At 62.0% G+C, this 22,989-nt stretch overlaps 3 protein-coding genes across 5 annotated transcripts; 2 read left to right on the top strand and 1 right to left on the bottom strand.

Moving 5' to 3' along the window:
• Positions 1-1,167: 1,167 nt before the first annotated feature.
• On the bottom strand, positions 1,168-5,703 carry PCP2 (Purkinje cell protein 2). The gene is made up of 5 exons (XM_058821381.1): positions 5,665-5,703; positions 4,045-4,075; positions 2,820-2,921; positions 1,619-1,932; positions 1,168-1,173 (listed from the first exon to the last, which is right to left on the bottom strand). The coding sequence occupies exons 1-5, from the start codon at positions 5,701-5,703 to the stop codon at positions 1,168-1,170; spliced, it is 492 nt and encodes a 163-aa protein (XP_058677364.1).
• A 5,630-nt stretch (positions 5,704-11,333) lies between these two features.
• TRAPPC5 (trafficking protein particle complex subunit 5) lies at positions 11,334-15,431 on the top strand. Its single transcript, XM_058821337.1, has 2 exons — positions 11,334-11,346; positions 14,843-15,431. The coding sequence occupies exon 2, from the start codon at positions 14,849-14,851 to the stop codon at positions 15,413-15,415; it is 567 nt and encodes a 188-aa protein (XP_058677320.1). The 5' UTR covers positions 11,334-11,346; positions 14,843-14,848; the 3' UTR covers positions 15,416-15,431.
• A 3,211-nt stretch (positions 15,432-18,642) lies between these two features.
• On the top strand, positions 18,643-22,963 carry NDUFB7 (NADH:ubiquinone oxidoreductase subunit B7). 3 transcript variants are annotated; one of them, XM_058821411.1, is made up of 4 exons: positions 18,643-18,819; positions 20,115-20,283; positions 21,586-21,698; positions 21,751-22,963. In XM_058821411.1, the coding sequence occupies exons 1-3, from the start codon at positions 18,708-18,710 to the stop codon at positions 21,683-21,685; spliced, it is 381 nt and encodes a 126-aa protein (XP_058677394.1). In that variant the 5' UTR covers positions 18,643-18,707; the 3' UTR covers positions 21,686-21,698; positions 21,751-22,963. The 3 variants fall into 3 exon arrangements, with proteins under 3 accessions (XP_058677394.1, XP_058677393.1, XP_058677392.1); XM_058821410.1 differs by lacking the exon at positions 18,643-18,819 and adding an exon at positions 19,706-19,848 and having other exon boundaries at positions 20,058-20,283; positions 21,794-22,963; XM_058821409.1 differs by lacking the exon at positions 18,643-18,819 and adding an exon at positions 19,710-19,848 and having other exon boundaries at positions 20,058-20,283.
• The last annotated feature ends 26 nt before the right edge of the window (positions 22,964-22,989 follow it).

The raw sequence follows: 22,989 nt of genomic DNA, 5'->3' as shown, positions 1-22,989 counted from the left end.
CAGTGCCACCCCCAGAGGTGTCAGTGCCACCCCCAGTGCCATCCCCCCATTGCCACCCCCGGTGCCACCCCCATGTCCCCAGGGTCCCCATGGGTGCCACCCCCGGTGCCAGCCCCAGTGCCAACCACTGCCCAGTGTCACCCCCGGTGCCACCCCCGTGTCCCCAATGTCCCCGTGGGTGTCACTCACTCCCGATGCCCCCCCCGGTGCCACCCTGTGTCCCCACTGTCCCCGCTCGGTGCCACCCCCGGTGCCACCCTGTCCCCAATGCCCCCATCAATGCCACCCCCTGTCCCCAATGTCCCCCTTCGGTGTCCCCGCTCGGTGCCACCCCCAGAGGTGTTGGTGCGACCCCTGGTGCCACCCTCTGTCCCCAATGTCCCCATGGGTGTCATTCACCTCAGTGCCACCCCCTGTCCCCATGTCCCTGCTCTGTGCCACCGCTGGTGCCACCCTCAGTGTCACCCCCGGTGTCTCCGCTCTGTGCCATCCCCAGTGCCACCCCCAGAGGTGTTGGTGCCACCCTCAGTGCCACCCCCTGTCCCCAATGTCCCCCCTCAGGGCCACCCCCGGTGTCACCCCCGTGTCCCCAAGGTCCCCATGAGTGTCACCTCCGGTGCCACCCCTGTCACAGTGTGCCCGCTCTGTGCCCCCCCCCTTGTCCCCACTGTCCTGGCTCGGTGCCACCCCCGGTGCCACCCCCTGTCCCCAAGGTCCCTGTGGGTGTCACTCACCCCTAGTGCCACCCAGTGTCCCCGCTCGGTGCCAGCCCCCAGTGCCACCCAATGTCCCCCCACTGTGCCCGCTCGGTGCCACCCCTGGTGCCACCCCCTGTGCCCACTCGGTGCCACCCTCAGTGCCCCCCCATTGTCTCCATATCCCCGCTCAGTGCCAGCCCTGGTGCCACCCTGGCCCCAATGCCCCCATCAATGCCACCCAATGTCCCCTGCATTGTCCCCGCTCGGTGCCACCCTGGTGCCACCTCAATGCTCCCCTGTCCCCATTGTGCCCGCTCGGTGCCACCCTGGTGCTCGGGGCTTTATTGGGGGCTCAGCGGGGCCGGGGGCTCGGGGGGCTCGGGGGGTCCTGGGGGGCTCGGGGGGGTCCTGGGGGGTCCTGGGGGCGTTTCAGGGGGGTCCTGGGGGGTCCTGGGGGTGTCCGGGGCGCTCAGTCCTGCGGGCACAGCGGGACGGGCACTCAGGGGGTGCCCCCGAATGCCCCCAGCCCCAAATGCCCGCCCTGGGTGCCCCCAAATGTCCCCAGACCCCCATGGGTGCCCCCAAATGTCCCCAGTGCCCCCCCCCGGGTGTCCCCAAGAACCCCCAGACCCTCACAGGTGCCCCCAACTGTCCCCAGTGCCAAGGCCCCCCCAGGTACCGCCCCGTGCCCTCCCCGTGCCCACCTGCGACCCCCCCCCATGCCCCTGTGCCCCCAGGCACCCCCTGGTGCTCTCCGTGCCCGCCTGCGTGCCCCCCGACTTTAAGACCCCCCCCGTGCCCACCTGTGCCCCCTTTGGCCAAAGCCCCCCAGGTACCCCTCCTGTGCCCCCCCAGTGCCAACGCCCAGCAGCCTGGGCACCGGCAGTGTCTGTACCCCCTCAGATACCCCCCGTGCCCACCTGCGTGCCCCCCGTGCCGAAGCCTGGCAGCCTGGGCACGGGCAGCGTCTGTTCAGCCTGTGCCCCCCCAGGTACCCTCTCCATGCCCACCTGCGTGCCCCCCGTGCCGAAGCCGGGCAGCCTGGGCACGGGCAGCGTCTGTTCAGCCTGTGCCCCCCCAGGTACCCTCTCCATGCCCACCTGCGTGCCCCCCGTGCCAAAGCCGGGCAGCCTGGGCACGGGCAGGCGCTGCTCGTCCATCCTGCGGCCCTGCGTGCTCGCCACCATGTCCAGCAGCGATGCCAGCTCGGGGGGGGGCGGCTGCGATGCCCCTCCTGTGCCAGGGGAGGGGGCGCGGTCACGGGGGGCACCCCATGGGCACCCAGGGGGTACCCAGGGGCACACAGGGGGTACCCAGGGCGGGCACGGTCACCAGGGGGTACCCAGGGAGCACCCAGGGTCACAGGGGGCACCTCGGGTCACCCGGGGCCACCTCACGGGGCACCCATGGGCACACCCGCGTCACCAGGGGCACCCAGGGGGTACCAGGGGCACCCAGGGGGCACCCTTGAGTCGCCAGGGGCACGCATGGGCACCCCGGGCCACATGGGGCACCCAGGGGGCACCAGGGACATCCATGGGGCACCAGGGGCACCCCTGGGGACCCTCGGATGTCCCACAGACTCCCAGGGGGCACCCCAGGGGCACCTCGGGTCACCCACAGACCCCCCGGGCACCCACGGGCACCTTGGGGACCCTCGGGTCACCGTGGGCATCTCGGGGACCCGCCCCCCGTGCCCGCCCCCCGTGCCCACCCCGGTGTCCCCATCGTGCCCATCCCTGGTGTCCCCTGACCCGCCCGCCGGTGTCCACCCGGCCGTGCCACCCCCTCTGTCCGTCTGTCCCTGTGTCCGTCTGTCCCTGTGTCCCCTCTGTCCCCCCGTACCCGCATTTCCCCCCCGTGTCCCCTCACCCGCGTGTCCCCCACGTTGTCGCCTCTGTCCCCTCCCTGTCCCTCTGTCCCTCTGTCCCCTCCCTGTCCCCCTGTCCCTCTGTCCCTCTGTCCCCTCCCTGTCCCCCCGTCCCCCTGTCCATCTGTCCCCTCCATCCCCTCTGTACCCCTGTCCCTCTGTCCCCTCCCTGTCCCTCTGTCCCCTCCCTGTCCCTCCGTCCCCTCTGTCCCGTGTCTGTCCCCCTGTCCGTCCGTCCGTCCGTCTCTCACCGGTGCCCCCCCCCAGGCTGCAGCGCTGTTCGTCCATCCGCGCTCCCTGCACGGAGCTCAGCAGCGAGAAGAACCCCTCCTGTTCTGGGGAGCCCCCCTGCGGGGACCCCCCTTGTGGGGACCCCCCCTGTGGGCACAGAGAGTCAGGGAGCCCCCCAAAAACCAGGGAACCCCCCAAAACAGGAAATCCCCCAAAAACAGGGAACCCCCCAAAACCAGGGAACCCCCCAAAAACAGGGAACCCCCCAAAACAGGGAAACCCCCAAAAACAGGGAACCCCCCAAAACAGGGAACCCCCCAAAACAGGGAGCCCCCCAAAACAGGGAACCCCCCCAAAACAGGGAGCCCCCTAAAACAGGGAACCCTCCAAAAACAGGGAACCCCCCAAAACCAGGGAACCCCCCAAAACAGGGAATCCCCCAAAACCAGGGAACCCCCCAAAACAGGGAATCCCCCAAAAACAGGGAACCCCCCAAAACAGGGAACCCCCCCAAACAGGGAACCCCCCAAAACAGGGAATCCCCCAAAAACAGGGAGCCCCCTAAAACAGGGAACCCTCCAAAAACAGGGAACCCCCCAAAACCAGGGAACCCCCCAAAACAGGGAATCCCCCAAAACCAGGGAACCCCCCAAAACAGGGAATCCCCCAAAAACAGGGAACCCCCCAAAACAGGGAACCCCCCCAAACAGGGAACCCCCCAAAACAGGGAATCCCCCAAAAACAGGGAACCCTCCAAAACAGGGAACCCCCCAAAACAGGGAACCCCCCCAAAAACAGGGAACCCCCCAAAACAGGGACCCCCCCCAAACAGGGAACCCCCCAAAACCAGGGAACCCCCCAAACAGGGAACCCCCCTGTGGGGATAAACGTGTCAGGGACCCCCCAAAAACAGGGAACCCCCCCCAAACAGGGAGCCCCCTAAAACAGGGACCCCCCCCAAACAGGGAACCCCCCAAAAACAGGGAACCCCTCCTGTTCTGGGGAGCCCCCCTCCGGGGACCCCCCTTGTGGGGACCCCCCCTGTGGGCACAGAGAGTCAGGGACCCCCCCCCGAAAACAGGGAACCCCAAATAGGGACCCCCCAAAACAAACAGGGACCCCCTCCTGTTCTGGGGACCCCCCCTGTGGGGAAAACGTTTCAGGGACCCCCCCAAAACAAACAGGGAACCCCAAAACAGGGACCCCCCCAAACAGGGAACCCCTCCTGTTCTGGGGACCCCCCTTCTGGGGACCCCTTCTGTGCCGGGGACCCCCCCTGTGGGGAAAACGTGTCAGGGACCCCCCCTCCAAACAGGGAACCCCAAAACAAACCGGGAACCCCCAAAGCAAACAGGGAACCCCAAAATAAACAGAGACCCCCCCAAAACAAACAGGGACCCCCCAAAATAAACAGGGAACCCCAAAACAAACAGGGACCCCCCCAAAACAAGCAGGGAACCCCCAAAATAAACAGGGAACCCCAAAACAAACAGGGACCCCCCCAAAGCAAACAGGGAACCCCCAAAATAAACAGGGACCCCCCCAAAATAAACAGGGACCCCCCAAAACAAACAGGGACCCCCCCAAAATAAACAGGGACCCCCCAAAACAAACAGGGACCCCCCCAAAATAAACAGGGACCCCCCAAAATAAACAGGGAACCCCAAAACAAACAGGGAACCCCAAAATAAACAGGGAACCCCAAAACAAACAGCCCCCCCCCAAAACAAACAGGGAACCCCAAAATAAACAGGGACCCCCTCCTGTCCCGGCCCCCCCCGCTCTGGAGACCCCCCCTCAAGGGCAGCCCCGCCCCCTTGCACCGCCCCAAACCCCCCCGGTGACCCCCAAATGTGGGGGGAGCCCTCAGTGATTGCCCGGGGTACCCCAAACCCCCCGGGATACCCCAAAACCCCCCGGGGTACCCCAAAATCCCCCAGGGATACCCCGAACCCCAAAACCGACCCGTGGGGTGTCCCCTGTGCCCCTTTGAGACCCCAAACCCCCTCAGGGGCACCCCCAGACCCCCAAACCCCCCGGGGATCCCCCCGAGACCCCAAAACCCCACCAGGGATCGCCCCAGACCCCAAACCCCCCTGGGGATTCCCCCGAGACCCCAAAATCCCCCCAGGGGTCCCCCCGAACCCCATCCAGGGGCACCTCTGAATCCCCAAACCCCCCCTGAGACCCCCAAAACCCCTCCCAGGGGTCACCCCGAGACCCCAAAACCCCCCTGGGGATACCGCAACCCCCCCAAGAATAACCCCGAACCCCCAAAATCCCCCCGGGGATACCCCAACCCCTCCTCAGGGGCACCCCCCAAATCCCCCCTCCAGGGGCACCCCCAGACCCACAAAACCCACCCAGGGGGGCTCCCGGAGCCCCGAACCCCCCAAGAATAACCCCGAACCCCCAAACTCCCTGCAGGGTTGGCCCCTGTGCCCCCCGAGACCCAAAACCCTCCCCACCCTGGGGTCCCCCCAGACCCCCCCTGTGCTCCCCCAACCCCCCCAGACCCCCCAAACCCCACCCAGGGTCACCCTCAGACCCCCCAAACCCCACCCAGGGGTATCCCCACACCCCAAACTCCCCAGGGTTACCCCCAAACCCCCCCCGGGGATATCCCAAACCCCCCCAGGGTACCCCCAAACCCCCCCTGTGCCCCCCCCAAACCCCTCAGGGGTCCCCCCAGGCCCCCATCGCCCCCCGCTCCCCGCTCACCGCGCCGAGCTCGGGCTCGGAGCCCCCCGGGGGTCCCCCCAAACCCCCCCAGGGGTACCCCCAGACCCCCCTGTGCACCCCCAGACCCCCCTGTGCCCCCCGGGGGTCCCCCCAGGCCCCCTGTGCCCCCCGTTCCCCGCTCACCGCGCCGCGCTCGGGCTCGGAGCCCCCCGGGGCCGCCATGGCGGGTGGGGGGAGCGGCCCCGAGGGGCCTCTTATGGACAGGGGGGGACAGGGGGGGACATTGGGGACAGGGGGGGACAGGGGGGGACGGGGGGGGACATTGGGGACAGGGGGGACAGGGGGGGACATTGGGGACAGGGGGGGACATTGGGGACAGGGGGGACAGGGGGGGACATTGGGGACAGGGGGGGACATTGGGGACAGGGGGGGACAGGGGGGGACATTGGGGACAGGGGGGGACATTGGGGACAGGGGGGGACAGGGGGGGACGGGGGGGGACATTGGGGACGGGGGGGACAGGGGGGGACATGGGGGGACATTGGGGACAGGGGGGGACATTGGGATAGGGGGGACAGGGGGGGACAGGGGGACACAGGGACACGGGGACGGGGGGGGACAGGGGGACAGGAGGGGACGGGGGGGACAGGGGGACAGGAGGGGAACATTGGGGGGGGACATTGGGATGGGGGGGACAGCAGGGGACGGGGGGGACGGGGGTGGGGGACGCGGGGACAGGGGAGATGGGGGGGACAGCAGGGACACGGGGACAGGCGGGGACGGGGGGGACAGAAGGGGACATGGGGACGGCGGGGGACAGCAGGGGAACATTGGGGGGGACATTGGGATGGGGGGGACAGCAGGGGACAGGGGGGGACGGGGGTGGGGGACGCGGGGACATGGGGACGGGGGGGGACAGCAGGGACACGGGGACAGGGGTTGACAGAAGGGGGACACTGGGATGGGGAGGGGACAGGGGAGATGGGGGGGGACTCGGGGACAGGGGGACGGGGGGGACAGGGGAGGGGGACATTGGGACGGGGGGGGGACATTGGGAGGGACAGCAGGGACACGGGGGGGACAGGAGGGGGACACTGGGATGGGCAGGGACAGTGGGAGACAGGGGGGACGCGGCGACAGGAGGGGACAGGGGAGATGGGGGGGACACGGGGACGGGGGGGGGACAGTGGGAGACAGGGGGCAGCAGGGACACGGGTGGGGGACAGTGGGGACACGGGGGGGACATGGGGACAGCAGGGACACGGGTGGGGGACACGGGGACGGGGGGGGGACCCGTGGGGACACGGGGGGGACAGCAGGACAGCAGGGACACGGGGCAGGAGGGGGACAGCGGTGAGGGGACATTGGGGGGGCGGGAGGGGACACGGGGGGGACAGCGGTGAGGGGACATTGGGGGACAGGGGGGGGACACGGGGATGGGGGGGGACACCGGGGGACACGGAGGCGGGGGAGGACATTGGGGGACATCGGAGGGGACAAGGCGACAGCGGGAACACGGACACGGCGAGGGGACGCTGGGGGACGGGGGGGGGGACATTGGGGAGGGGACACGGGGGGGACACGGGGGGGACACGGGGGGGATGGGAGCGCGGGGGGAGCACCCGTGGGTGCCCGGGATGGGGGGAGCACCCGTGGGTGCTGCGTGTGCGCACAGCAGCTGCGGGGGCTGGGGGGCTCACATGGGTGCTGGGAGATCCCCGTGGGGCTCTGGGTGCTCTTGGTCCCCGTGAGGTCCCCGTGGGTTCTGCGGGGTCCCCGTGGGTGCCCTGGGGTCCCCATGGGCTCCCTGTGGGTATAGCGGGGTTCCCGTGGGTGCTGTGGGGTCACTATGGGTGCTTTGGGGTTCCCGTGGGTGCTGTGGGGTCCCCATGGGGTTCCCATGGGTGCTGTGGGTTCCCATGGGTGCTCTGGGTGCTGTGGGATCCCCACGGGGTTCCCATGGGTGCTGTGAGATTCCTGTGGGGCTCTGGGTGCTGTGGGGTCTCCATGAGGTCCCCGTGGGTGCTGTGGGGTCCCCATGGGGTCCTATGGGTGCTGCGGTGTCCCTGTGGGTGCCCTGTGGTCTCCAAGGGGCTCCCATGGGTGCTGTGGGGGTCCCGTGGGTGCTGTGGGGTCCCCGTGGGTTCTGTGGGGTTCCCATGGGCGCTGTGGGGTCCCCGTGGGGTCCTATGGGTGCTGTGGGGGTCCCGTGGGTGCTGTGGGGTCCCCGTGGGGTTCCCATGGGCGCTGTGGGTGCAGTGGGTTCCCATGGGTGCTGTGGGGTTCCCATGGGTGCTGTGGGGTCTCCACGGGGACTCTGTGGGTGCTTTGGGGTCCCTGTGGGTTCCCCGTGGCTGCTCTGGGGTCCCATGGGTGCTGCGGTGTCCCTGTGGGTGTTCTGGGGTCCCCGTGGGCGCTGTGGGGTTCCCATGGGTGCTGTGGGGTTCCCATGGGTGCTGTGGGATTCTCATGGGTGCTCTGGGGTCTCCATGGGTTCCCAAGGGTGCTGTGGGGTCACTATGGGGTCCCCATGGGTGCTGTGGGGTCTCCATGAGATTCCCATGGGTGCTCCGGGGTCCCATGGGTGCTGTGGGGTCCCTGTGGGTGCTGTGGGATCCCTTGAGTGCTCTGGGTGCTCTGGGGGTCTCCATGGGTTCCCGTGGGTGCTGTGTGGTTGAAGGGTGCTGTGGGATCACTGTGGGGTCTCCATGGGTGCTATGGGGTCCCATGGGTGCTGTGGGGTCCCATGGGTGCTGTGAGTTTCCCATGGGTGCTGTGGGGTTCCATGGGGACCCCTGGGTGCTGCGGGGTTCCCCTGGGTGCTGTGAGTTTCCCATGGGTGCTGTGGGGTTCCCCTGGGTGCTGTGAGTTTCTCATGGGTGCTGTGGGGTTCCATGGGGTCCCATGGGTGCTCTGGGGTCCCATGGGTGCTGTGGGTTTCCCATGGGTGCTGTGGGCTTCCCATGGGTGCTGTGGGTTCCATGGGTTCCCATGGGTGCTATGGGGTCCCATGGGTGCTCTGGGGTCCCATGGGTGCTCTGGGGTCCCCTGGGTGCTGTGGGTTCCATGGGGTCCCATGGGTGCTCTGGGGTCCCATGGGTGCTGTGGGTTCCCCTGGGTTCCCATGGGTGCTGTGGGTTTCCCATGGGTGCTCTGGGGTCCATGGGTTCCCATGGGTGCTGTGGGTTTCCCATGGGTGCTGTGGGTTTCCCATGGGTGCTGTGGGTTCATGGGGTCCCATGGGTGCTGTGGGGTCCCCGTGCGGTCCCGGTTGTCACCGTGCCCCCCCCCAATGCCCCCCCCCAATGTCCCCCCCAATGTCCCCTCCCCCCGTGTCCCCTCCCCCCGTGTCCCCTCCCCCGCCCCCGCGTGTCCCCAATCCCCCCCTGGCAGCCGCGAGCAATTAACGAAATGGCGCTTAATGAATTACGGACATTAAAAATGGCGCTTAATGAATTACAGGCATTAAAAATGGCTCTTAATGAATTACGGACATTAAAAATGGCTCCTAATTAATTACGCCCATCAAAAACGGCACTTAATTAATTACAGCTATCAAAAATGGCACTTAATTAATTACACCCATCGAAAATGGCGTTTAATGAATTACACCCATTAAAATGGCTATTAATGAATTACACCCATAAAAAATGGTGTTTAATTAATTACACCCATCAATAATGGCGCTTCATTAATTACATCATAAAAAATGGCTCTTAATGAATTACACCCATTAAAAAAGGCGTTTAATTAATTACACCCATCAAAAATGGTTCTTAATGAATTACACCCATCGAAAAATGTTTTTTCATTAATTACACCTATCAAAAATTATTCTTTATTAATTACACCCATCGAAAATTGCTCATAATTAATTACACCTGTCCAAAATGGCGGTTAATTAATTACACCCATCAACAATGGCGGTTAATTAATTACACCCAATCACCACCCCCCCCTTCCCGCGGGGGGACATTGAGGGGACATTGAGGGGACTTTGGGGACATTGAGGGGACATTGGGGACATTGGGACATTGAGGGGACTTTGGGGACATTGGGGACATTGAGAGGACATTGAGGGGACATTGGGGACATTGAGGGGACATTGAGGGGACATTGGGGACATCAGGGACATCAGGGACGCCTGGGGACATTGGGGGGACATTGGGGGACACGAGGTCACCCTGTGCCCGTGTCACTGCCCCAGCGAGTGTTCCCAGTGTCCCCAATGTCCCCAATATCCCACAGTGTCCCCAGTGTCCTCAATGTCCCCTGTGTCACTCCTGAAGTGTCACCCCCCCTTCCCCATGTCCCCAATGTCCCTCCGTGTCCCTTCAGTGTCCCCAAAGTCCCCAGTGCCCCCAACTCCCCACAGTCCCCAATGTCCCCATGTCCCCAACGTCCCCTCAGTGTCCCCAATGTCCCCAATGTCCCCACAGTCCCCAATGTCCCCATGTCCCCAACATCCCCCAGTGTCCCCAATGTCCCCATGTCCCCAACGTCCCTCAGTGTCCCCAATGTCCCCCCAGTGTCCCCAGCTCGCCAGTGTCCCCATGTCCCCTCAGTGTCCCGACATCCCTTCAGTGTCCCCTGTGTGTCCCCAATGTCCCCTCAAGTGTCCCCAGTGTCTCCAGGGTCCCAATGTCCCCTCAGTGTCCCCAATGTCCCTTCAGTGTTCTCAGTGTCCCTTCAGTGTCCCCAGTGTCTCCCCAATGTCCCCTCAGTGTCCTCAGTGTCCCCTCAGTGTCCCCTCAGTGTCCCCAGGGACCCTCCAATGGGACACAGGTGACATAAAGAGGAGACACTGAGGGGACACAGGGACACTGAGGGGACACAGAGGGACATTGGGGACCCTGAGGGGTACAGAGGCGATGGAGAGGGGACACAGAGGGGACACGGGGACACAGAGGGGCATAGGGGACAATGAGGGACAGGGGACAGAGAGGGGACACAGAACGGACGCTGAGGGGACACTGAGCTAATGGGTAGGGGACACAGAGAGGACAGTGAGGGACATTGGGGACATTGAGGGGACACAGGGACACAGAGGGACATAGGGGACACTGGGGGGACATTGGGGACAAAGGAGGGACACAGAGGGGGCACTGGGGACATTGAGGGGACACTGGGGACAATGAGGGGACACTGGGGACATTGAGGGGACAATAGGAACAGTGAGGGGACATTAGGGTGGCACTGGGGACACTGGGGGAATTGGGGGGACAATTGTGGTGGCACTGGGGACGGTGGGGGTGGCACTAGGGTTATTGCAGGACACCAGGGTGACATTGGGGGACATCGGGGGGACACTGGTGGCAGTGGGGGGACACTAGGGGACACTGAGGGGACACTGGGGACACCGGGGTGACACCAAGTGATGCTGGGAGGACACTGAGGGGACACTGGGGGGACACTGGGGACAATGAGGGGACACTGGGGGACTTTGGGGGGACATTGGGGACACCGAGGTGGCACCAAGTGACCCAGGGGTGCCCCCCCTCCCCTGTCCCAGGTGTCCCCTTGAGGGGGGGGTCACCCCGCGCCCCTCCCCCCCTCCTTCCCCCCGCAATGACGTCATTGCGGATCCCCGCCCCTCCCCCAGCCCAGCTGGCGGCCCAGGTGTTCCGGGGGGGGCGGGGCGGTGCCACCAGCTGTCCCCAATGTCCCCAATGTCCCCGCCGCATCCCCTGGGGGCGTGGCTTCACTGAGGGAGGCGTGGCTTCACCGAGAGGGGCGTGGCCTCACTGTCAGAGCCCCGCCCTCCGCTCAGGCCCCGCCCCTATCGCGCTTTACGGCGGTGCCGGAGCGGTGTCGCTTTACGGCCGCATCGCGGCGGTGTCGCGCGGAGCACCGGCATCGCCTCAGGTCGGTACCGGGGGGTTCTGGGGGTCCCGGCGGGTTTCGGGGGTCCGTCCCTCCACCCGCGGGCACTGGGATCGCTGTCAGGTCGGTACCGGGGGGTTCTGGGGGGTTCCAGGGGTCTTGGGGGGGTTTTGGAGGTCCCTCCGTTCATCCAAGGAGCGCCCCGGCCGCGCCCCCAACCCCACCCGGTGCCTCCCGTTCCCCCCGTGGGCGGTGCCGCCGTCCGGCATCCCCCCGAGCGCTGCGGCGGGACCGGGACCCCTCAGAGACCCCCGAACCTTCGAGACCCCCTCAGAGACCCCCGGATCCCCTCAGAGACCCCCGAACCTTCGAGACCCTCTTAGGGATCTCCGGATCCCCTCAGAGACCCCCGACCGACACCTCGGGACCCCCCCCCAGCACCGTCCGACCCCTCAGAGCTCCCAGACCGACCTCTCAGGACCCCTCAGAGGCTCCCGAGCCTTCGAGACCCTCTCAAAGCCCCCCAAGTCCCCTCCGAGACCCCCGAACCTTCCAGATCCCCTCAGAGACCCCCGAACGACAGCTCGGGACCCCCCCTCAGCACCGTCCGACCCTCAGAGCGCCTCAGACCCGTCCTAAACCCCCCAGATCCTCCTTAACACCTTAAACCCCCTCAGAATCTCCCTAAACGCCCTAAGACCGTCCTAAACGCCCTCAGTGTGATCCTAAAGCCCCTCAGAGCCTCCCAAACCCCTCAGAGCCCCTCTAACCCTCCCTAGCTCCCCCCCAATGCCTTCAATCCCCCTCTGACCCCCTCAGACCCTCCCCAACCCCCCTGAGATCGACCTAAACCCCTCAGACCCTCCCTAAACCCCTCAGACTGATCCTAAACCCCTCAGACCCTTCCTAAATCCCTCAGAGCCTCCCTAAACCCCCTCAGACTGATCCTAAACCCCCTCAGACCCCCAAAACCCCCTCGGACTGATCCTAAACCCCTCAGACTGATCCTAAACCCCTCAGACCCCCAAAACCCCCTCGGACTGATCCTAAACCCCTCAGACCCCCAAAACCCCCTCAGACTGATCCTAAACCCCTCAGAGCCTCCCTAAACCCACTCAGAGCCTCCCTAAACCCCTCAGACTGATCCTAAACCCCCTCAGACCCTATTTGCCTTTGCTGGTCAGAATTGTTCAGTTCTGAAAGGATGCTGAGTATTTTGCAGCTGGCAGAGTGTAGCTTTTTAAATTTTTCTTTTTCTTTTTATTTTATATATATATATATATATATATATATATATATATATATTTATATTTATATTTATATTTATATTTATATTTATATTTATATTTTATTTATACATATTTATATATAATATTTATGTAATATATATTATATTGTACATAATATTAAATATAATATAACACTAAAATATAATAATGTAATAATAAAATAATGATATAATAATGTATCTTTATTATATATTTATTTGTATATATTTATACATAAAATAAAATATATACATAGAGATAAATTATACAAAATATATAAACTGTAATATATAATACTATATATAAAATATAGTAATAGAATACTATAATAACAAAATTATAAAATAGAATGCTATAATAACAAAATAATAAAATCTTTTATTATAATTGATAGATTTTATATTTATATATAATATAATGTAATAATATAATTAGATATAATTATAATTAATTATGTTCTTATAATAATTAATTATAATTTATATAAACATATGAATATATAATTATAAAATATTTTAATGATAATTTTTATAATAACTTTTTCTAATGATTTTGGAGAAGTAAAATTTACAATTTCTTTCTTGGCACTACCCTGTCGGCCAGGGGAAATGGCAGCAAACAGAGACCATTTTCAATGGTTAAAGAAAGAATTTCTCCAGGCTTTGGGTATCAGATTAAAGGTGGTTTTGGGGATTCTCAGGACTTGCAGGGTCCTGGTTGTTGGCACTTTAATTTTGAAGAAATTCAGCAAAGTTTGCAAATTTCTAGCTTGGCACCACCCTGTCAACCATGTCGAGTGGCAGAAATCAGAGAGCATTTTCCATGGGAAAAAGAAATCATTTCCCCAGGGTGTGGGGATCAGATTAAAGGTGGTTTTGGGGGCTCTAAGGACTTGCAGGGTCCTTGTTTAGGCAGCTTTAGTTTTGGAGAAATCCAGCAGTTTGTCCCCTGTGTCCCGCTGACCCCCTGTACCCCTCAAATCCCCCTGAGACCCCCCCCCTAAACCTCCTCAGATCCCCCTAAACCTCCTCAGATCCCCCTAAACCTCCTCAGATCCCCCTAAACCCTGTCAGACGCTCCCCAAAATCTCTCAGGCTTCCCCAAAACTCCCTGTGACCCTCCCTAAACCCTCTCAAACCCCCTCAGACCCTCTCCAAACCCCCTCAGATCCCCCTAAATCCCCTCAGACCCTCCCTAAACCCTCTCAGAGCCCCCTAAACCCCCTCAAATTCCCCTAAACCCCCTCAGAGCTCCCCTAAACCCCCTCAGACCCTCCCAAAACCCCCCCAGACCCTTCCTAAACCCCCTCAGACCCTCCCTAAACCATACAGATTCCCCCCAAACCCCCTGAAACCTCCCAAAGTGCCTCAGAGCCTCCCGAAACTCCCTCAGATCCCCCCTAAATCTCCCTAGACTCTCCCTAAACCCCCTCAGACCGACCCTAAACCCCCTCAGACCCTCCCCAAACCCTCTCAAACCCCCCTCCAGCGCCCCCCTGACCCCATTTCTCCCCCCCAGCCCACCCTGCACTCCCCTTTCACCCCTGGCAAGTCCCCGGTGCTGGAGCGCGCCCTGGGCTGGCCCCGCTCCGAGCTGTCCCTGGCCAAAATCCCACATGTGCCACGTGTCCCCTGTGTCCCCCTGACCCCCTGTACCCCTCAAATCCCCCTGAGACCCTCCCCAAACCCCCCCAGACCCTTCCTAAACCCCCTCAGACCCTCCCCAAACCATTCAGATTCCCCCCCAAACCCCCTGAAACCTCCCAAAGTGCCTCAGAGCCTCCTGAAATCTCCCCAGACTCTCCCTAAACCTCCTCAGACTGATCCTAAACCCCCTCAGACCCTCCCCAAACCCACTCAGACCCTCCCCAAAGCCCCCCAGACCCTCCCCAAAGCCCCCCAGACCCTCCCCAAACCCACTCAGACCCTCCCCAAACCCACTCAGACCCTCCCCAAAGCCCCCCAGACCCTTCCTAAACGCCCTCAGACCCTCCCCAAAGCCCCCCAGACCCTTCCTAAACGCCCTCAGACCCTTCCTAAACGTCCTCAGCCTCCCCCTAAACCCCCTCAAACCCCTCTCCAGCACCCCCCTGACCCCCGTTTCTCCCCCCCAGGCCACCGTGGACGCCCGTTTCACGCGTGGCAAGTCCCCGGTGCTGGAGCGCGCGCTGGGCCGGCCCCGCTCCGAGCTCTCGCTGGCCAAAATCCCACATGTCCCACGTGTCCCCTGTGTCCCCCTATGTCCCCCTGACCCCCTTTTTTCCCCCCCAGGCCACCATGGACGCCCGTTTCACGCGTGGCAAGTCGCCGGTGCTGGAGCGCGCGCTGGGCCGGCCCCGCTCCGAGCTCTCGCTGGCCGCCTTCGCGCTGCTCTTCTCGGAGCTGGTGCAGTACTGCCAGCGCCGCGTGGCCTCGGTGGCCGAGCTCCAGGCCCGCCTGGCCCAGCTGGGCCACCACGTGGGCCTGAGAGCCCTGGACGCGCTGGTGGCCCGCGAGAGGCCCGGCAGGCGCGAGACCAAGGTGCTGGGGGTGCTGCTGTTCGTTAAGGGGCCGCTGTGGCGGGCGCTGTTCGGGCGCGAGGCCGACAAGCTGGAGCAGGCCAACGACGACGAGCGCACGTTCTACGTGATCGAGAGGGAGCCCGTGGTGAACACGTTCGTGTCGGTGCCGCGCGAGAACAGCTCGCTGAACTGCGCCGCCTTCGCCGCCGGGCTGCTGGAGGCCGTGCTGGGCGCCGCCGGCTTCCCCGCCCGCGTCAGCGCCCACTGGCACAAGGGCACCACGCTCATGATCAAGTTCGACGAGGCCGTGATCGCGCGGGACAAGAGCCTGGAGGGACGCTGAGATGAGAGGGGACAGCCTGGGGACGTGGGGTGGGGACGGCCTGGAGAGGGATGGGGACAACCTGGAGAGGTGCTGCGACACAGAGGGACGTGGGGACATGGGGTTGGGAGGGATGGGGACAGCCTGGAGAGGGATGGGGACATGGGGAATGTGGAGGTGGGAGGGACTGGGACAGCCTGGAGGGACGCTGAGACACGGGGGGACGTGGGGACATGGGGTGGGGACAGCCTGGAGGGACACTGAGACACGGGGGGACGTGGGGAACATGGGATGGGAGGGATGGTGACACTGTGGAACAGGGCTATGAGGGTTGGGGACAGCCTGAAGGGACACTGAGACATGGGGGGACAGCAGGACATGGGGGTGGGAGAGATGGAGACAACCTGGAGAGGGATGGAGACATCGTGGCTTTGTCACACAGTGTCACAGGGACAGGGCTATGAGGGATGGGGACAGCCTGGAGAGGTGCTGAGACACAGGGGGACACGGGGACATGGGGTGGGAGAGATGGAGACAACCTGGAGAGGGATGGGGACACGGGGCTTGGAGGGATAGGCATGGTCTGAAGAGACACTGAGACACGGGGGGACACCAGAACTTGGGGGTCGGAGGGATGGAGACAACCTGGAGAGGTGCTGAGACACAGGGGGGACATGGGGAACATGGGATGGGAGGGATGGGGACACTGTGGAACAGGGCTATGAGGGATGGGGACAGCCTGGAGAGGTGCTGGGACATGGGGACATGGGATGGGAGGGATGGGGACACTGTGGAACAGGGCTGTGAGGGATGGGGACAGCCTGGAGGGACACTGAGACATGGGAAGGACATGGGGACATGGGGTTGGGAGGGATGGGGACAACCTGAAGAGGGGTGGGGACACGGGGAATGTCGAGGTGGGAGGGATGGGGATGGCCTGGAGGGACACTGAGATGAGAGGGACACCAGGACTTGGAGGTGGGAGGGATGGGGACAACCTGAAGAGGGGTGGGGACACGGGGACATGGGGCTCGGAGGGATGGGGACACTGTGGAACAGGGCTGTGAGGGGTGGGGACAGCCTGGAGGGACTCGGGGACATGGGGGACATGGGGCTGTGAGGGATGGGGACATGAGTGACATGGGTGTGGGAGGGACAGGGATGGCCTGGAGAGGTGCTGGGACATGGGGACATGGGGTGGGAGGGGTGGGGACACTGTGGGACAGGGCTTTGAACCAAGGGGACAGCCTGGAGAGGGGTGGGGACACCATGGCCTTGTCACACGGTGTCACAGGGACATCCTGGAGAGGGATGGGGACAGCCTGGAGAGGGACAGGGACACCGTGGCCATGGGGACACAAGGACATGGCAGTGAGGGACGGGGACACCGTGGCCTTGTCACACAGTCACAGGGACAGGGCTGTGAGGGACGGGGACACCGTGGCCTTGTCACACAGTGTCACAGGGACAGGGTTGTGAGGGACAGGGACACCGTGGCCTTGTCACACAGTGTCATGGGGACAGGGCTGTGAGGGACGGGGACAGCCTGGAGAGGGACAGGGACACAGGGGACATGGCAGTGAGGGACGGGGGTGGCCTGGAGAGGGACAGGGACATGGGGATGGGGACACAGGGACAGGGCAGTGACAGGACAGGGATGGGGACACCGTGGCCTTGTCACACAGTGCCATGGGGACAAGGCCTGCAGGGGTAACGCGCCTGGAGAGGGACAGGGACATTTGGGATGGGGACATTGGGGACAGGGACATTTTGGGATGGGGACATTTGAGACTGGGGACATTTTGGGATGGGGACATTTGAGATGGGGACATTGGGGACAGGGACATTTTGAGATGGGGACATTTGAGATGGGACATTGGGGACAGGGACATTGTGGGACGGGGACAGCGCGGCCGTGTCACTCATCGTTCCTTAAGGGATGGTGGCCCTTGGGGACATTGGAGCTGCTCTGTGTCCCTCACCTGTGTTTGTGTCCCCATGGTGGCCCTTGGGGACATCGGAGCTCCTTTGTGTCCCCCAGCCGTGTTCCTGTCCCCGAGGTGGCCCTTGGGGACACTGGTGTCACCATAAACCGCCTCTGTCACTCCCGTGGCCTCGTCTCTTCTTTGCCTGGGGACATTTTGGGGTGGCTTCGTGTCCCCAGCGTGTCCCTCGGAACCCTTGGGGACATCTGCCACCTCCTTGGGGACAGAAGGACACCTGCCACCCCCTTGGGGACATTCTGGTGGCCTTGGGGACATCGGACATTTGGGCTTTGAAGGACTTTGGGGTGGGGGTTTGGGGTTTTTGGGGGATTTGGAGGAATTTTTTAGTTTTTTTTTTATTTTTTTATTTTTGGGTGTTTGGTTTTTTGTGTTTTTTTTCTTTTTTTTTTCTTTTAGTTTTTTTTTTTTTTTTTTATGGTGGTTTTTAAAGGTTTTTTACTGGTTTTGGGGCAATTTTTTGTTGTTTTTTTTTTTTTTTTTTTTAATTTTCTTTTTGATTTTTTGGATTTTGTTTTTGGTCCTAAAGGTTTATTTAGGGGTTTCTGGGGGATTTTTTAGGGTCTCTGGGAGATTTTGAGGGGGTGGGTTCTTTTGGGTTTTTGGGGTTTTTTGCTGTTTTTTTTTGTTTTGTTTTATGTTTCTGGGACTTTTTTAGGGTTTTGTGGGGGTTTTGGGTTTTTTTTTAGGGAGGGTTTTTCTTTTTTTTTGTGTTTTTTTTTAGTTTGTTCTGAAGGGGTGGAGTTTTCTTGGGGGAGTTTTTTGGAGGGGTTTTTTGGGTTTTCTTTTTGTTTGTTTGTTTTTAAAGGTTTAATTAGGGATTTCTGGGGGAATGTTTTAAGGTTTTGGGTTTTTTTGGTGGGGTGGGTTCTTCAGGTGATTTGTTTTTGTGTTTTTGGGTCTTTTTTGGGGTTCTGTGGGTTTTTTGTTTTTTCTGTGGGTTTTTTGGTCTGTTTTGTGGGGGTTGGGTCTTTTGGGGGGATTTTTGGAGCATTTTCTGTTGTTTTTTTTTTTGGTTTTTTGGTGTTTTTGGGGGCTCTCAGTGGCGCTTTCCGCTCCTCCCCTCCGCCAGGGGGCGCCCCGGTGCCGCCTCCCCTTCCCCGCCCTTCCGCCACTTCCGCTTCCGGCTCCCTTCACTTCCGCTTCCGCCGCCATTTTCTCCGCCAGGCCGGGCCCGGAGCCGCCTCCCTTTCCCCGCCCTTCCACCACTTCCGCTTCCGGCTCCCTTCACTTCCGCTTCCGGCTCCCTTCACTTCCGCTTCCGCCGCCATTTTCTCCGCCAGGCCGGGCCCGGAGCCGCCGCCGCCGCCATGGGTGGGCACCTGAGCCGGCGCTACCTGTGGGACGCCGAGGCCGAGCCCGACCCGCTGCACATGCCGTCCTTCCCCGCCCAGCTGGGCATGCCGGCCCGCCAGCCGCGCGGTCAGTGCGGGACACCGCGAGGGGACGCGGGGACACGAGGGGGGCGCGGTGGCCTTGGGGTGACCCCGGTGACCTCCCGTGCGTCCCCCCCGTCTGTGATTCCCGGTGCCACCCACCCTGTCCCCACCCTGGTGCCACGCGGGTGTCGCTGTCCCTGCATTGCCACCCCGTGTCCCCGCTCTGTCACACCCTGTCCCCTGTTTGTCCCCATTCCCGGGTGGGCCCCGAGTGTCCCCGAGTGTCCCTGAGTGTCCCCTCTGTCCCCTCTCTGTGACAGCCATGGTGGCCTCGGTGGCGCAGCTGGCCCAGGGCTGCGTGTCCCTGAATGTCCCTGAGTGTCTGTCACCCGTGTCCCCTGTTTGTCCCCATTCCCGGGTGGGTGCTGAGTGTCGTTGAGTGTCCTTGAGTGTCACCTGTGTCCCTGAATGTCCCCTCTGTCCCTGAGTGTCCTTGTCCCCTCTGGGGACAGTGATGGTGGCCTCGGCAGCGCAGATGTCCCTGGGTGTCCGTGACTGATGTTGTCCCCTCTGTCCCCTCTTTGTCCCAGCCCTGGTGGCCTCAGCAGCCCAGCTGTTGGATGCCTGTGTGCTCCCTGTGTCCCTGTCATTGTCCCCTCTGTCCCCTCTCTGTGTGACAGTGATGGTGGCCTCAGCAGCTCATCTGTCCCTGACTGTCCCTGTCTCCTTTCTGGTGACAGTGATGGTGGCCTTGGCGTTGCAGCTCGTGGATGCCCGCGTGTCCCTGGGTGTCCCTGGGTGTCACTGCCATTGTCCCCTCCCTCTGGTGACAGTGATGGTGGCCTCAGCATCACAGCTCTCTGATGCCCAAGTGCCCCTGGCTGTCCCTGGCTGTCCCTGGCTGTCCCTAACTGTCCCTGTCCCCTCTGTCCCCTGTGTGTGACAGTGATGGTGGCCTCAGCGTCCCAGCTGTCCGATGCCCGTGTGCTGTCCCTGGCTGTCCCTGGCTGTCATTGTCCCCTCTCTGGTGACAGTGATGGTGGCCTCGGCGTCGCAGCTCTCAGACACCCGCGTGCCCCTGGGTGTCCCTGGGTGTCCCTGACTGTCCCTGTCCCCTCTCTGGTGACAGTGATGGTGGCCTCGGCGTCCCAGCTGTCCCTGGGTGTCCCTGACTGTCCCTGTCCCCTGTGTGTGACAGTGATGGTGGCCTTGGCGTCGCAGCTGTCCCTGGCTGTCATTGTCCCCTCTCTGGTGACAGTGATGGTGGCCTCGGCGCCCCAGCTGTCCCTGGGTGTCCCTGGGTGTCCCTGACTGTCCCTGTCCCCTCTCTGGTGACAGTGATGGTGGCCTCGGCGTCGCAGCTCTCGGATGCCCGCGTGCCCCTGGAGCAGAGGGATTTCTGCGGGCACCACCTGGTGCGGCTGCTGCGGTGCCAGCGGGACAACTTCCCTGTGCCCTGGGGGTGCCACGCGCTGCGCCACGCCTGGGACAGCTGCCAGCACGAGGAGTGAGTGACACGGGGACACTGGGGACATGGGGACACTGGGGACACTGGGGACATTGGGGACAGTGGGGACATTGGGGACATTGTGGGGACATTGGGGACATGGGGGTGGCACGCGCTGCACCAAGCCTGGGACAGCTGCCAGCACGAGGAGTGAGTGACACGGGGACACTGGGGACACTGGGGACATTTGGGGGGACATGGGGACATTGGGGACATTGGGGGACATGGGGACACTGGGGACATGGGGGTGGCACACGCTGCGCCACGCCTGGGACAGCTGCCAGCACATGGAGTGAGTGACACGGGGACACTGGGGACATTGGGGGGACATGGGGACATTGTGGGGACATGGGGACACTGGGGACATTGGGGACATGGGGACATTGGGGGGACATGGGGACATTGTGGGGACGGGGGGACATTTGGGGACATTGGGGGGACATGGGGACATTGGGGGGACATTTGGGGACATTGTGGGGACATGGGGACATTGAGGGGACATTTGGGGACATGGGGACATTGTGGGGACGGGGGGACATGGGGACATCGGGGGGACATGGGTGCACCACATCTGGAACAGCTGCCAGCACCGGGAGTAAGGGACAGGGACATGGGGACATTGAGGGGGACATGGGGACATTGGGGGGGACATGGGGACATTGAGGGGGACATGGCTGGGACAGCTGCCAGCACAAGGAGTGAGGGACATGGGGACATCACGGGGACATCATGGGGACACAGCTGCCAGCAGCAGGAACAGGACATGGGGACACAGGGACAGCAGGGACGTGTCTGGGGGGTGACGGGGACATGGGAGGGTATTTGGGGACACGGGGCCACCACGGTGCCACCCGCACCCACATGTTGGTGGCCGTGGCGACACACAGTGACACACGGTGACACACGGTGACACACGGTGCCACTGTGGTGACACACAGTGACGTGGTGACACAGTGGTGACACACGGTGACACACGGTGACACAGTGTCCCTGTCCCAGCTATGTGATGACACACACAGTGACACAGGGGTGACATGATGACACACGTTGGTGACACGTTGGTGACAGTGTCCCTGTCCCAGCTACGTGATGACACATGGTGACACACGGTGACACTGTCCCTGTCCCTGTCCCAGCTATGTGATGACACACGGTGACACACAGTGACACACAGTGACACACGTTGGTGACACTGTCCCTGTCCCTGTCCCTGTCCCAGCTATGTGATGACACACGGTGACACACAGTGACACACAGTGACACACGTTGGTGACACTGTCCCTGTCCCTGTCCCTGTCCCAGCTATGTGATGCGCATGAAGGAGTTTGAGCGCGAGCGGCGCCTGCGGCTGCGGCAGCAACGGCTGAGGAAGCGACACGGGGACAGCGGGGACAGCGAGTGACACCACGGGGACACTGCGGGGACACCACGGGGACAGCGGGGACAGCGAGTGACACCATGGGGACAGCGAGTGACACCACGGGGACACTGCGGGGACACCACGGGGACAGCGAGTGACACCACGGGGACACTGCGGGGACACCACGGGGACAGCGGGGACAGCGAGTGACACCATGGGGACAGCGAGTGACACTGTGGGGACACTGCGGGGACACCAGGGACAGCCAGTGACAAACAGTGACACCACGGGGACAGCGAGTGACATTGGGGGCAGCGAGGGACACACGGGACAGTGGAGACGAGTGACGACGAGTGACAGCTAGGACTCCAAGTAGTGACACTGAGTGTCACTGGGGACACCTGAGTGACACTGGGGACACTCAGTGACACCCAAGTGACACCGGGGATAGTGAGTGACACCAGGGACACTGAGGTGAGTGACAGTGGCGACACTGAGTGACACCTGAGTGACACCTGAGTGACACCTGAGTGACATTTGGGACACCGAGTGACACCCGAGTGACACTGGGGACACCACGGTGACACCAAGTGACGCTGGCAACACCGAGTGATGTCTGGGACACCGAGTGGCACCCGAGTGACACCCAGGGACATCAAAGTGACATCTGGGACACCACGGTAACAGCAAGTGACACTGGCAACACCTGAGTGACACCAAGTGACACCCTGGTGACGGTGACACGAGGCCACCTCACACAATAAGGCTGTCAAATGACACCCCAGTGACACCGAGTGACACACAGTGACACCTGAGTGACACCCGATGACGCCGAGTGACACCAAGTGATAGTGACACCAGGGACACCGTGGTGAGACCAAGTGACATGTGGGATTCTGAGTGACACCTGAGGAACCGAGTGACACCTGGTGACACTGAGCGACACCAAGTGACACCTGGTGACACTGAGGGACACTGGAAACATCACCGAGTGACACAGGATGACACCCCAGTGATGGTGACACGAGGCCACCCCCCAATAAAGCTGTCAGGTGACACCGCAGTGACACCCGATGACACCGAGTGACCCCTGAGTGACACCAAGTGACACTGAGTGACATCTGGGACTCCGAGTGACACGCGAGTGACACCTGGTGACACCGAGTGACACCCGAGGAACCGAGTGACACCTGGTGACACTGAGTGACATCTGGGGCACCGAGTGACACTGAGTGACACTGAATGACACCTGGTGACACCCGAGTGACACCCCGGTGACGGTGACGCGAGGCCACCCCCCAATAAAGCTGTCACACATGGCGCTGGCTCTGTGTCACTGTGTCACT

This window comes from Ammospiza caudacuta, chromosome 29 (assembly GCF_027887145.1).
Source record: "Ammospiza caudacuta isolate bAmmCau1 chromosome 29, bAmmCau1.pri, whole genome shotgun sequence".
Lineage (NCBI taxonomy): Eukaryota > Metazoa > Chordata > Aves > Passeriformes > Passerellidae > Ammospiza > Ammospiza caudacuta.
Note: the sequence above shows the minus strand (reverse complement) of the source record. Positions and strands in the feature narration are given on the sequence as shown.

What these genes read in the sequence shown, in the direction of transcription:
- NDUFB7 (XM_058821410.1), top strand. Translation starts at nt 19,725, where the DNA reads ATGGTGGCCTCAGCGTCCCAGCTGTCCGATGCCCGTGTGCTGTCCCTG. An exon ending in CGCAGCTCTCAGACACCCGC is followed by an intron (nt 19,849 to 20,057) that starts GTGCCCCTGGGT and finishes TCGGCGCCCCAG; the next exon opens with CTGTCCCTGGGTGTCCCTGG. An exon ending in GACAGCTGCCAGCACGAGGA is followed by an intron (nt 20,284 to 21,585) that starts GTGAGTGACACG and finishes TCCCTGTCCCAG; the next exon opens with CTATGTGATGCGCATGAAGG.
- PCP2 (XM_058821381.1), bottom strand. Translation starts at nt 5,703, where the DNA reads ATGGCGGCCCCGGGGGGCTCCGAGCCCGAGCGCGGCGCG. An exon ending in CCGAGCCCGAGCGCGGCGCG is followed by an intron (nt 4,076 to 5,664) that starts GTGAGCGGGGAA and finishes TTTTCCCCACAG; the next exon opens with GGGGGGTCCCCGGCACAGAA. An exon ending in CAGCCTGGGGGGGGGCACCG is followed by an intron (nt 1,933 to 2,819) that starts GTGAGAGACGGA and finishes CCCCTGGCACAG; the next exon opens with GAGGGGCATCGCAGCCGCCC.
- TRAPPC5 (XM_058821337.1), top strand. Translation starts at nt 14,849, where the DNA reads ATGGACGCCCGTTTCACGCGTGGCAAGTCGCCGGTGCTGGAGCGCGCG.